The 14143-nt window shown below is 51.3% G+C and overlaps 1 protein-coding gene across 2 annotated transcripts in view; it reads left to right on the top strand.

Moving 5' to 3' along the window:
* LOC111157952 (Fas apoptotic inhibitory molecule 2) overlaps positions 1 to 12183 on the top strand; it is a 31961-nt gene extending 19778 nt beyond the window's left edge. For both annotated transcript variants that reach the window (XM_022519704.1, XM_022519703.1), the window contains exon 12: positions 11908 to 12183. In XM_022519704.1, coding sequence (XP_022375412.1) covers positions 11908 to 12057 — 150 coding nt within the window. In that variant the 3' untranslated portion in view covers positions 12058 to 12183. The remainder of the gene's footprint in view (positions 1 to 11907) is intronic.
* The last annotated feature ends 1960 nt before the right edge of the window (positions 12184 to 14143 follow it).

The raw sequence follows: 14143 nt of genomic DNA, 5'->3' as shown, positions 1-14143 counted from the left end.
TTCTTTTGGCTAGCGAAATCAGGTGCTACTGCAGGTCTTTTGTAAAAATGAAATGGCATAACTTGAATTTTCAGCAAGAGGGGGGACCTGTATTTCCAATTCTTCTCCTCCCTTCTCTCCTCCCAATCCTTCTCCAGTTCTCTCAACCCTCTTAATGCTCTCACCAGGTCAGCCATGGCCTCCATGTTGCTAAATCCAGAGGTCATCTCCCAGCCCTCACCTTGCCAGACTCAGCCTCTTTGATACAGTTGCTCATTCCTCTGCCCAGAAGTGCCTTCTGCCCCAGGTATCTTGGACAACAGCTGTCCGGTTTTCCTTTAGCCTCCCTGCTCGCACTGAGCGCCATCGGGCCATTGGCTCTTCTCTCTCTACCCTCACTTCCTACAGGATCTCAGACTGTCTCAAGACTTTGAATACCATCTTTTAATGCTGATGACCCTAAAACTTATCTCCAGCCCAGACTTCCAGACTAGAATTTCCGGTTGCCTACTCAGTATCTACATTTGGAAATCTACACAGCACCCCAAACCTATTATGCAGAAAACTGAGCACCTGCTCTCTCCCTGAACCCCTGTTTCTCCCACAGCTTTCCCATCTCTGTTAATGGCAACTCCGACCTTCCAGTCACTCAGGCCAAACTCCCTGCTGATATCCTCCACTCCTCCACTCTCTTCACACACCATATCTGGCCCCGCAGCAAATTCTGTTGGTCCAACTTCTAGCCAGAATCTGACCACTTGTCTCCACCTATGTGGCCACTCCCTGGGCCATGTCCCAAAGTGCTCCCACTGGTGGGGTCCCCACAGTCTGTGCTCAATGGCAAGCAGCTAGAGGGTTCCTGTTAACTGTGAATGAGGTCTGATCATTCCTCTGCTTGGCCTTCAGGGATCGCTTCCCAGTCCTGCCAGCCCCTGCTGACCTCACCTCCTCCCATGCCCCCTTCCCCCACTCTGTCCTTGCTGCCCCTGACCATGGCCGGCTCACACCCAGCCCAGTACCTCTGCACCTGCCTCCGTCCATCTCCTCGGATCCCCTCACAGCTCTCCCTGTCCCCGCCTTCAAGTGTTCACTTTGTTTACAATCTTGTGTGACAGAGCCCGCACGCACGCCCACACGTGAATGCGCACACACACACATGCACACAACTCCCTCCTCCTCTTCCCTGCTTCATTTCTCACCATAGCACTTCTCGTCCTCTGACATATGCTTTTATTTTTCTGGTTGGTTTGTTGATTGTCTCCCTGCAGCAGAATTGAAGTTCCTTGAGGGCAGGGATTTCCGCATCCCCGGTGCCTCGAATAGTGCCTGGCACGCAGGAGGCACCTCCTTGGTGTTTGTGGAATGAATGGCTGCCTGAGAGCCCGGCTGGCTGAGGGGCCGGGGCCGGCTGCGGGGCTGGTCAGAACAGGACAAAGAGCCTCAGTTGCATAGTGAGTCACAGGGGAGGAGAAACCACAGCGCCTTATTACAAGTTAATGTCTCATTAGGAGAACAACACACAGAAAGGCCAAGGCCAGGCTCCTCCTGCAGATTATGTAAACAATGGTTAGGAGCATGTTGCGTGACACCCCCAGATCCATCCCCTGCTCCTAGTTCCCCTGGGTCACCAGGAGGGGAAGCAATCCCTGAAGGCCACAGGTTCCCTGGGTCCCCTGGTAATGGAAAGAGCTGAGAAGGGGCCCTGGATTCGTTCTCCTCCTCCCCTGAGTTTCAGGTGGACAGAGGCCATCAGAGGCCCAGCCCCACAAGAACTGTCTTGGGACCTTTCCATTAACCCCCGCTCGGAATCTCCTTGGCCTCGGTCTGACCCTGCTTCCTGCGTCCGTTCTGTCCTAGGGAAACTGTGGTTCCCTAGTCTCTTCATCTGCTCACCCTGGCCTCTCCCACCCCAGCTGATGGAGAATTCTCAGCACCGTGAGGGGTCCTCCCAGCACTGTGGCTCCAACGAGGAGATAGCACTCAGAGCCTCCCTGCCCAGCTGCCCAAGGAGGGTGTGTGAGAAAGGAGAGTGCTGTCGGAGGAGGGTCCAGACCCCCAGCTCCCTCCCAGACCCAATCCTCCCAGCTGGGGCCTTGGAAGGACTGCTAGAATCTAAGCGTTTCCTCTCCTGGAGACCTCAGCCCCTCCCTGACAGTCTTTGGCATCTGTGAGCCACCAGGTTGGATGAAGCTGAGCTTGGGGGTGGGGAGCCTAGGCTTCTTGGAACTGAGGTCCTGCCTTGAGGAACAGGCCCCTCCAACACCTCACCTGTTGAGCCTTGGTGCATTCTCAAGAGGCTTTGGGTTTTCTGCCTCACCCCTATCTCATACCCCCACTGGGCACCAGACCCAAATGCCCATAGAAGCAGGTGAGTCAGCCCACAGGTAGGTACCTCAGGGCGGCCTCCTCCTCCTCACCCTTTGCATTCCCTCTTCTCTTATGTAGTGCTTTCATGTAGAAGCTCATGGAAGGTCAGGCAGGGGAGCGTGAGGGCTTGGCTGGGTGGGATGATGGGGCAAGGTGGAGGGGCTGGGACAGAGCAGGAGGGCTGGGGCAAGGAGAAAGAGAGAGCAGGTGGGGCCGAGGGCCTGGCCAGCTGGTTGCCCACTGTGGCTGAGCCTCTGTGCTTATACGGCTCTACCTCAGAGCTGGGCCTCCTCTGGGGAAGCTAAGGTCTCTCCGCCACCTGAATGAGGAAGCCAAGCCAGGAGACTTAGGAAAGGAACTAGGCACAGGACTTCAGAAATTGGGTGACAAGCCCAGTAGGAACAGAACTCTCCCCTGCCCAGCCTGGCCAGTCTGGGGACCTCAGAAGACATCACAGTCTCTGTGTTTTAAGAAAGATTATCCACACAGAAGCTGTGTGGATAGACGAGAGGCAGAGAGACCAGATAAGAGGCCACTGCAGAGTCCCAGAGTCAGGGACAGGGTGGCAGGAAGAACATATGTTGGTCAGAACCGGATGTTTCAGGGCCCAATGGTGTTCGGATGAGTGAAGCTTAGGTAGGAAGATGCTTTGTTTATAGAGGTGCTGGGTCTCCAACCCTGGGTGTTGGCCCCTGACCATGGGGAAAATGTGCACAGCCATCTGTCCTCAACCCCTGGAATAAAGGAGGGCAGAGACTGAGTCCTCAGAGCTGGCGTGGACATATTTGTGCTGAGGCCTCAAGAGAGCATGCCCCCCACCCCACATACACTCCTACATACCACGCGCGCCGCACAACCCCCCATGTACCACACACACCGCACATGTACCACACATACACCAAATACTACACACACCACACAACCCCCCCACATACCACACGTACCACACAACAACCCCATGTACCACACACACCACACACATACCGCACACCATGTATGTACACACACACACACACACAGGCACACAATGTTAGCTGCCAAGGCTGGATGAAAGCCCCATTTTCCTGACTCTCAGCTCAGTATTCTTTCAACTCTACCTCCCTGTCCATTTCACAGGGAAAACAGAGGCCTCCTGACTGACTCCCTCCACAGCAGAAGGACCCAGAGAGGCTTTCTCAACCTCTGAGACCAGGCTTTTAGCAGTTACTTCTATCCAGCCCCAACAGAGAATCTGTGTCCCCTGTGCCTCATGACTGGCCTAGGTCAGCCCCCACAGCGTCTGAAAGTTTCTAGAAAGAGGCTCCTGATTGTCTTCCCACTCCACCCCTCTCCCTGCTTTTCTGGTCAGGGCCACAATATATATCTTATCTTCTTCATGATTAGACAAACACTTTGAAAAGCGAAAAGAGGCTACACAAACCCAAGGCAGGGTATGATTTTTTTTATTTTAGTCTATTTCATCCAGAGCTTAGAAGCTCTTTTGCATCAGTTTTTTACATGAGCCTGAAAGATCTTGTGGGAACCTTCTCTGTTCTGCCACCCACCCTCAGGCCACTAAAACAGCCCTAACACCTCACCTGAGGCCTCATCTGAAGCCTCTGGAAGTACAGTTATTTCCTCTGAGGGCTACAGGTTGGAGGGCGGAATGCTGGGTAATTGCTCCTTCAGGGGGAAAGTGCTCTTGGTGTCCCCCTCCCAGGACTCTTCTCAGTTTCACTTCCTGAGGCGCATATCCTCAGCAACCAACGCCCTGCTCAAACCAAGCCCATGAAACCCACCTTGACCCAGAGAAGGCAAAAGAAGCCCCCCTCCCAACCCCCAGGGATGGGGGACTCAGGGAGAAGGGTGGTTCAGAGTTCCTGTGGGGAGCAGGGCTGAAGAGTATCTAACTGGCATGCTGGGGCAGGGAAGGCACCAGTCGCTGCTCTCCTATCCAGAGCAGAGCTGGGAAGAGGTGCTATCAAGATCTAGCTCGTCCTCTTACTACTGTGACCTTGGGCAGGTTACTTGACTTCTCTGTGCCTCAGTTGCTTCATCTATAAAATGAGCTAATATGAACTAGTTCACAAAGCTGTGGTAAAAATTAGATAAGATACTTTATGAAAGGAAAAATGAAAACAGTCTAGCACCTGGAACTTGGTACTTTTTCAAACTATCATGATAGCTTTTACTCTTTTTTTTAAAGATTTTACTTATTTATTTGACAGAGAGAGAGATCACAAGTAGGCAGAGAGGCAGGCAGAGAGAGAAGGGGAAGCAGGCTCCCTGCTGAGAAGAGAGCCGGATGCAGGGCTCCATCCCAGGACCCTGAGATCATGACCTGAGCCAAACGCAGAGGCTTTAACCCACTGAGCCACCCAGGCGCTCCTTGGTCACAAATTTTTTTTTTTTAAGATTTTATTTATTTATTTGACAGAGATCACAAGTAGGCAGAGGCAAGCGGTGGGGGTGGAGGGGGAGCAGGCTCCCTGCTAAGCAGAAAGCCCGATGCGGGGCTTGATCCTAGGACCCTGGGATCGGGATCATGACCTGAGCCGAAGGCAGAGGCTTTAACCCACTGAGCCACCCAGGCGCCCCATAATAGCTTTTACCCTTACCATAAATGTTAACCTTGTACCTCAGAGCACCAAATTTTGGAGCGGAGTACCTGGGGTTCAAATACATTCTTCACCACATTCTAGCCCTGCGGACTTATAATATCATATCACCTCCCTGTGCTTCTGTTTCCTTATCTTTAAAATGCAGATAATAATAGTACCCACCTGTAGGTTGTTGAGACTTGTGAGTGAATTAATATATGCAAAGCACTTGGAAAGCGCCTGGCAGGCCATTAATCAATAATATCACCTGTTAGCATTAGTCAGTTGCAAGATTTGAACCCAGGTCTTCAAGACTCCCCAGTCCATGTTGTTAAGCACTGTATTACTTTCATGCCCTTCCTCAGAGGACCACACATGGACTCTTTCACACACTCTCCTACACACTTTCATCCCCTTTATCTTGGGCCAGGCTTTCTGGCTTATGTGCCTGCCAGACTCTGTTCCCTCAGTGGCCGCCTGGAGGTGCTCGGGCCCACATGCTGATGTTGTCTGTGCCATTGAAACTTTTGACACTCAGGCCAGTGAAGACGAGTATCTTCTATTGGCACCAGGCCACAAGGGACCCCAGGCCTCTGTTCACTGCCTCTCCTCTGCTCCCCTACTCCCTCACCTGGTCCTGCATCCCTGCCAAGGGCACAAGGAGTTAAGGCTGGCAGCCTCTTTCTATAGACTCCCCCATGCCCAGGTTCACCCTCCAGCCCAGAAAGTGGGGGCAGGGCCAGGTGGGCCCAGTGCTCACTGCAGCCCCCCCAGGAAGCCTGCAGTGCTCTTGGCTGTGTGCTCTGTTTGTGCTTCTCTTCCCACCTCTTCCAGCCTTCTACGCATGTGCACGTGTGTGCGCACATACACACACACACGCACACCCCAAAGCAGTGTCACATGGTGGAAGGAGAACGGGATTTGGCAGTCTGTCCTCTTGGCTGTGTAAATCAGGCGAGTCACTTACCCTCTCTGTGCCCCAGACTCCTCAGCTTTACCATGGACACAATAACAGAACACCCATCCTGGAGGCTTGTGTGACGATTCAGTGAAAATGCTCACCAACTCTTTTTTGTGTGTGTTACTTTAATCCTTCTTTTCAAAATTTCTAATTAAATTATATATGAATACATTCGTATAAAATGTATTATAAAATGAAATATAAAACATTTCAGTTTTTTAACTCTGACATAATATAGATAAAGCAAATGTCACTTGCACGGCCTTCGCTACTGTCCTCAGAGGTAAGCGATCTTAGAAAGATCCCAGATCTTTTGATGGCTGCATAGTATTCCATTGTGTATATATACCACATCCTCTTTATCCATTCATCTGTTGATGGACATCTAGGTTCTTTCCATAGTTTGGCTATTGTAGACATTGCTGCTATAAACATTTGGGTGCACGTGCCCCTTTGGATCACTACGTTTGTATCTTTAGGGTAAATACCCAGTAGTGCAATTGCTGGGTCATAGGGTAGTTCTATTTTTAACATTTTGAGGAACCTCCGTGCTGTTTTCCAGAGTGGTCGCACCAGCTTGCATTCCCACCCACAGTGTAGGAGGGTTCCCCTTTCTCTGCATCCTCGCCAGCATCTGTCATTTCCTGACTTGTTAATTTTAGCCATTCTGACTGGTGTGAGGTGATATCTCATTGTGGTTTTGATTTGTATTTCCCTGATGCCAAGTGATATGGAGCACTTTTTCATGTGTCTGTTGGCCATCTGGATGTCTTCTTTGCAGAAATGTCTGTTCATGTCCTCTGCCCATTTCTTGATTGGATTATTTGTTCTTTGGGTGTTGAGTTTGCTAAGTTCTTTATAGATTTTGGACACTAGCCCTTTATCTGATGTGTCGTTTGCAAATATCTTCTCCCATTCTGTCAGTTGTCTTTTGGTTTTGTTAACTGTTTCCTTTGCTGTGCAAAAGCTTTTGATCTTGATGAAATCCCAATAGTTCATTTTTGCCCTTGCTTCCCTTGCCTTTGGCAATGTTCCTAGGAAGATGTTGCTGCGGCTGAGGTCGAAGAGGTTGCTGCCTGTGTTCTCCTCAAGGATTTTGATGGATTCCTTTCTCACATTGAGGTCCTTCATCCATTTTGAGTCTATTTTCATGTGTGGTGTAAGGAAATGATCCAATTTTATTTTTCTGCATGTGGCTGTCCAATTTTCCCAACACCATTTGTTGAAGAGACTGGCTTTTTTCCATTGGACATTCTTTCCTGCTTTGTCGAAGATTAGTTGACCATAGAGTTGAGGGTCTATTTCTGGGCTCTCTATTAAGTTCCATTGATCTATGTGTCTGTTTTTGTGCCAGTACCATGCTGTCTTGATGATGACAGCTTTGTAATAGAGCTTGAAGTCCGGAATTGTGATGCCACCGACTTTGGCTTTCTTTTTCAATATTCTTTTGGCTATTCGAGGTCTTTTCTGGTTTCATATAAATTTTAGGATTATTTGTTCCATTTCTTTGAAGAAAATGGATGGCATTTTGATAGGAATTGCATTAAATGTGTAGATTGCTTTAGGTAGCATAGACATTTTCACAATATTTATTCTTCCAATCCATTTGCGACGACGTGGATGGAACTAGAGGGTATCATGCTTAGCGAAGTAAGTCAATCAGAGAAAGACAACTATCATATGATCTCCCTGATATGAGGAAGTGGAGATGCAACATGGGGGGTTAAGGGGGTAGGAGAAGAATAAATGAAACAAGATAGGATCGGGAGGGAGACAAACCATAAGTGACTCGTAGTCTCACAAAACAAACTGAGGGTTACTGGGGGGAGGGGGGTTGGGAAAGGGGGGTGGGGTTATGGACATTGGGGAGGGTATGTGCTGGGGTGAGTGCTGTGAAGTGTGTAAACCTGGCGATTCACAGACCTGTACCCCTGGGGATAAAAATATATGTTTATAAAAAATAAAAATAAAAAATAAATTAAAAAAAAATCAACTAAAAAAAAAAAAAAGAAAAGGAAAAATCCCAGATCTTTCTATATGCATTTTATAGGTATCTGCTAGCTAGACTTCTATGACATGGTTTTGTGCAGATTTTTGTTGCTGTTGTTACAGAAAGGGGATTTTATGATGTAGATTTTTCTGCAGCTTGTTCTTTTCTCATGAAAGCCTATTTCAGAGCTGTTTCTGCCTCAGTACTGCTGCCCACAGTTTATTTAACCAACCCTGGTTGCGTGTTTGGGGTTTCCAGTCCTTCATTGTTAGAACCATGCTGCGCCATGGGGCATGTGCTGCTTTGCACACTCGCGCCGCCATTTCTGTAGGATAGATGCCATCCATGTGTTATTTTGTCCTGCTGATTCAACACATGGTAACCCCAGCTTTTTGTACTCAGTGCCTGTTTCTTGATGGCTCTGAGCGGACCTCTGCATGGCATGGCTCCCCATGTCCTCCGGGAGGACAACAAACATAAGCCTAGGTCCTGGACACAGCAGGCTAAAGCCAGGTGTGTGGCCAGGGGGCCCTGACCAGGCCCAGCTTGGCCAACAGGGTGGACAAGGCAAGTTGAGGCAAGTTGGCCTTTGGCTCCTCTGCCCTCTGTGCCCAGCTGCCTCGGCCAGCACCCCCCCCCGCCCCACCCCCGACCTGCTTCTCTATCAAAGTGGGAGACAGATGGTCTGGACCCAGCACTAGGGTAATGATCATTAGCAAGCCACTCTCTTGCTCAGAGATGCCTCGTATGTAAAATAGTGATAATAATACCCACCTCCTAAGAGTGAGCTGAGAGAAAGGATTAGTGTGTGAGAGGGCGACTCAGGGCTAAGTTAGTAGCCTCCTAGTCCCCCCTGGCTCTAGCTGGGACCTTTTAGGCGTCAGCAGTCAACCTGGCTGTTAGCACTCAACTCAGGTCTTAGCCACCAAGATGTTAGCTATGACCAACATAGCTGCTCTCAACCAAGATGTCAGTCAACACTGCTCACCATCACCCAAGGTCATCAGGTTCCTTTCCCCTGCAATGAGTACATGCTCCTAAAGGAATCTCTGATCATTTGCTTTCATTAGACCTTCGGTTATCTAAAGGCAAGCTCCCCGGAACATAGTAGGTGCTTGATAAATATTGTTGGGACTAATGAGAGAAAAGCTGTCAGCTGACATACAGGTGTGAGGCTGCCATGCTGGGTGGTACCAGGCAGTGCAATTGAAATCTGGGACAGGTTATCCCACGTTGATAAGCATCCATGGCCACAGGCCAAGGGCAGGAGTAGAAATCATTTCATTCCTCTTTTCTGCACGAGCAAAGCCTGCTGGCTGCTCTAAGAGGCCTCCTGGGTGGGGGTTCCTTGGAGGAGCGCCCTGCACCCCCCGTACCTGGTCAGGTCCAAGCCTTCTAGGTTGAGAGATTCAATTTCATTAGCTCACCCAGGGGTGACCGGGCTCTGAGAAATCAACGAAGCAAGCCACTGATTGATAAGCCAGATCAGCAATTTATTAACTTCTGCTGGCAGCATGACCACTAAGCAGCCTGTAGCATTCGAGTCAGTCCCTCTCCTTGCTCGTTCTCTCTGGAGAGGGCAAACTTCCATGGGAATCCAATCCCAAATCCAAAGGAGCAGAGCGAAATGAGAATGGTTGAGGCCACACGCAGTCATACATCTACCCTGAACACCACACCGCAGTGTGGTCATAGCTGCTGTCCCATTTTGCAGATGAAGACACTGAGGTCAAGAGGGGACGGCTACGGAGGGATGGAACCAGAGCTCAAATACAAGTGTTCTGACTCCAGTCCCGGGTGCTCCTGCATCCTCCCCTCAACGCTGCTGAGCTCAGGGAGCCTGACCTGTGCCGCACAAGGCCCCCCTCAGCCCCTCCTCAGTCATCACCCCACTCACCCCATTCCTTCTGTTAAGCCTACACAGCATCCCCTAGTAACGTTTCCTCCTCCTTGATGGGCCTCCTTGATGGGACACCTGGGACTCTGCAGCCGCCTATGACAAGCTGTCAAGGGGGCACCCCTGCTTCTGCAGATAACTACAAACCCGCACTAGGAGCTAGTGGTCATTAGGTTCTTGCCATGTGTCAGGCACCAGGCCGGGCCCTTTGTGTGCCTCTTCCTCCTCGCAACTTCAGGAGGCAAGCCCACTCGTCTCCCCTTTCCTGATGTGTGCTCAGAGCTCAGGGACACCGCCTTGCCCAGGCGCTCAGAGTTAGTGAGGAGTGGAGTTGAGGCCGCAATTCATTTGGGGCTGATTTTCAAGCCCGTGCTCATAACCACCCCCACCTCTCCACGTTCCAGGGAGTCGTGCCTTGATGTCCTGGATGGGGGAGATGCTCCCTATAGGAACCTCTGGCCCCAGGGCTCTAGTCCCTCTCCCTCCATCCCCTTGCCCCCTGCCCCCACCATGCAGAATTCCTCACTTTTCACACCATAGCCCGCACCTCCCCAGGCCTTCTCAGTCTAACACACTCCTCTTGCCCTTCAAGCTCCAGGTAAAATGTCACCTCTCCTGGCCCACCTTCCTCTGCTCAATCTGCCCTAATGATGGCATTTACTGAGTTTTATTGTAATCACCCTACGAAGCAATGAGCCCCGGAAGGCAGGCACGGCATGGTGGGGACTCTGCCAGCAAGTGGCCGGCACCAGCTCTTGCCCCATACCTATTTATTGCATAATGAATGTTCCAGAGGACCCAAGGTACACAGGTCTTCCACACACGAGTGACGGAAGAGCAGGGCACAGCCCAGTTAGCAAGAATGTGAATGGATTTAAAGAATTCCAATCCCAGGTGGGCCAGTTCATGACCTTTGAGACACTGGTGGAACTTTTGGGTTTCCTTCTCCCCGAAAACTACACTATGCCTGTGAAGCATCATCTGTTTCTAGGGGGTTCTGCTTCCTGTGCTTGGACCCCAGAGAATCGCCAAGTGGGAGGAGCTTCAGTCAGTGTAGATGGTAGGAAGACCTGGTGCGGGGGGGCGGGGCCGCAGCAGGGCAGTGAAGAGCTGTACCCAAGGGAATCACTGTTCATAGTCTGTTAGGCCAAGAAGGTGCCCTGGGGAGAAGGCATGTCCTGTCAGGAGACACATTTACCCCCGGTGCTATTCCCGAACAGTGGAACAGAATGGCTAAACCTGGGGCCTCTGGAGCTAGGCTGCTCAGGTTCAAATCCTAGTTTTGCTGCTTCCCAGCTCTGTACCTCAAGCAAGAACTTAACATCTCTGGGCCATGGTTTCCTCTAGGAATAATCCCTACTTTAGGGATGTTATTAGGACTAAGTGGGCTAATGTCTACACAACACAGAATAAGCGCCTCTGCTCACTGTTAAATGAAGCGTTTGTTCATCTGCTAAAAGCAGGGCCCTGGGGCAATGGCAAGGAGACTGGGCCTCAGCTCAAAGCCTTCCCGAACTCCCTGCCACACTCACATAGGTCAAGTTCCTTATTATTAGCTACCCTCCTGGGACAATTCCCATTTCTCCTTGAGTTCACTCATATTAATGATTACTTCCACTCTAGACTCTAAGGCCTGGATCTTGTCTGTCTTGTTCTTTGTTTTTTTGTTGTTGTTGTGTTTTTTTTTTTGAAGACTTTATTTATTTATTTGACAGAAAGAGACACAGCAAGAGAGGGAACACAAGCAGTGGGGAGGCAGAGGGAGAAGCAGGCTCCTCGCTGAGCAGGGAGCCCAATGCGGGGTTCAATCCCAGGACCCTGGGATCATGACCTGAGCTGAAGGCAGACGCTTAACGACTGAGCCACCCAGGCACCCTTGTCTGTCTTGTTCTTGACTATTTCCTTGTGCTTTGCACATAGTAGGTGCTTGGGGAGATAGGTGTTAATTAGGGATGGAAGGTGTTGGGAAAGTTCCAGATTCTGGGCTATTCCAGGAGGGTCACTGAGCAGCCAAGCAGCAGATGATGGTAGCAAAATTGGTGGTGGGGGGGGTCCATATGGGAACACTGTGCCCCCTTGGTCGATGTCACAGCTGCTGGACCTTCTGACTTCTCTCTCTTCCCCCTTCCTTCAGTTCCTGGCATTCGACACCCAGTTGCTGATGGGTAACCGACGCCACTCACTGAGCCCCGAGGAGTATATTTTTGGAGCCCTCAACATTTACCTAGACATCATCTACATCTTCACCTTCTTCCTGCAGCTTTTTGGCACCAACCGGGAATGAGGAGCCCTTCCTTCCTTCCTTCCTTTCAAGAGTGTCCCCCTTGCTGGTCCTCTGTCCCTCCCTGTACTCTCCTGCAAGCCCAGATGTGAAACTAGCTGTCAGCCCATCCTTTGGCCTCCCCTCAGCCCGATGCTTGTCCTCACCCTCTGCAGCTTGTACCCCAGCATTAGGGGCCCCACAGAACCGAGGTCATACCCTCCCCCTCTGTGCTGCCCCTTCCTCCCACTTACATCTCCTGAAATGGACAGTCAAGACTGGAGGCTCCTCTGCGTTTGAGGACCGAAGGGACGAGTGGGAGGAGTCCAGCAGGATTCCAGAGGTGGGAAAGAGATCTTAGGACCGTAGCTGAAGTTTGTACCCCACCGAGGTTCCTCCTAAGGCTGCCCCAGCTGTGTGGGGTACACTATCCTGTGTACACAGTGACTGTGTCACTGTCTTCTGTTCTTTCCTTCTAGATCAGGCATTGACACTTATAAGGGGGTGTGAGGAAGCTGGGAGAGAAAGTGAGGCTGTTCTGCAGGTGGGGGGATGTGGATCAACCCAATGGTTGTCCCAGGCTGCCCATCCTGGCAACTTTGAGACTAGCAGCATGTTCTAGGCACTTGAGCCCTATGGCCCGTGGAAGAGGGACAGGAAGACAGAACCATCTGCACTTGCCTTGGTTTACCCTCCTGGGTCATGAAAGAGCTCTGTTGGGGCAGGAGGTGGGGACAGCAGACCTGTCCAGGGGCTGTAAGGGAGATGGGGGGCAGGTGGTCCTCTGGGAGGTGTGGACTTTGTAGTAACACCAAGTCACCCAGCCCTGCATCTCACTGTTGGGGGGGGCCGCATTTGAAATTGGCAGGACTGACTTCCTCTCACCCTCTTCCCTGGACCCCCTGGGCTGTCCCCCAACCTTGGCCTGAGGCTGAGTGGAGTGCGTGGACCCTAGAGGATTGGATGCTCAGATAGAGAGGGAGGGTTATTCTAGCTGCTGAACTAGCCCCACTGGGAAGGAATCCTGCCCTGCTCTGAGGCCTTTCCACACTTCTTTCCTAAACTCTCCCCCATCCACTGCTGCCCTGTGCTGGTGGATCCCCAAGCCAGGCCTCCTGAGGCCTCAGTTGGCAGTGCCCATGTCCCTCCCCCTGGCTTCTCTGGCCACTCAGCCCAGAATCCTAAGCGCCCCCTTCATTCCTTATCTCCTTATCTCTTGACTCTGGAAGCCATTCAGCTGATGCTAACAGCCAGAGCCGGTCCTTCCAGCTGGTCCCCTGTGATGAGGTTGGGTCTCCTTATCAGCCTCCAGGCCGCTGAGAGCTCAGACTGGAGCAGGGTGTAAGTCAGCCCCCCAGCCCCCTGCAGGCCCTGCAGGGGAGGGTACGATGGGGCCATACCAGGGGGAAGTGTGCAGCCGCGCCTCGCAGCCAGCTCTGCACCGGTGGAAAGTTACCGGGTGGGGTCAGGGAGGTTCAGATACCTGGACCTTCCCTTGGCCTCTCCCTCCAGGGCTCACCTCTCTTCCCCGTGCTGGGGGCTCTTTTGCCCTTGGAGAGAGTGACTAGGTATGTTAGCAATCTGTTTTGACTCTTCCTTCTCCACCCTTCCTGTTTTCAGCTTTCAAGAAATATTGCAGAAGCATTTGAAATTTTGTTCCCCCTTGGGCATTTGAAGAAAGAGGGAAGCAAGAACGGATGGTAGTGTTTGTGCATGAGACAAAGGCAACTGGGAGCATGGCTGGATGCCTACTGTGTGCTGGTCTAAATCAGTCCATTAAAGCAATCCTATAAAGGCAGTTGTCTGCACATGCTGATCGCAGAGGGCAAAGCTGCGGTGGTCGAGAGGATTGGGAGCAAGACCAAGGGCATACAGCTCACCTACTAGACTGGGGCTGGAATGAGACAGGGTGGTCAGGCCGGACATCCTAGGTCTCCAGAGGATTTGTTGTCTTCTGTGTCCCCCCTGGCTCTCCCCTTCCCCCCACTACCACCACCAAATTTTGTACTCTGTCGTTTCCACCTTCTAGACACAAGCTGGGAAGCAGGATTCTGGTGGCTGATTCCCAGCCTCACTGCCGAAGGGCTCATGGTATTAAGTTGCGAGTAGT

This window comes from Enhydra lutris, unplaced genomic scaffold, assembly GCF_002288905.1.
Source record: "Enhydra lutris kenyoni isolate GAN:26980312 unplaced genomic scaffold, ASM228890v2 scaffoldscaffold56, whole genome shotgun sequence".
Taxonomy (NCBI): Eukaryota; Metazoa; Chordata; class Mammalia; order Carnivora; family Mustelidae; genus Enhydra; species Enhydra lutris.
The sequence above is the reverse complement of the archived record's forward strand: the minus strand, read 5'-3'. Positions and strand labels throughout refer to the sequence as shown.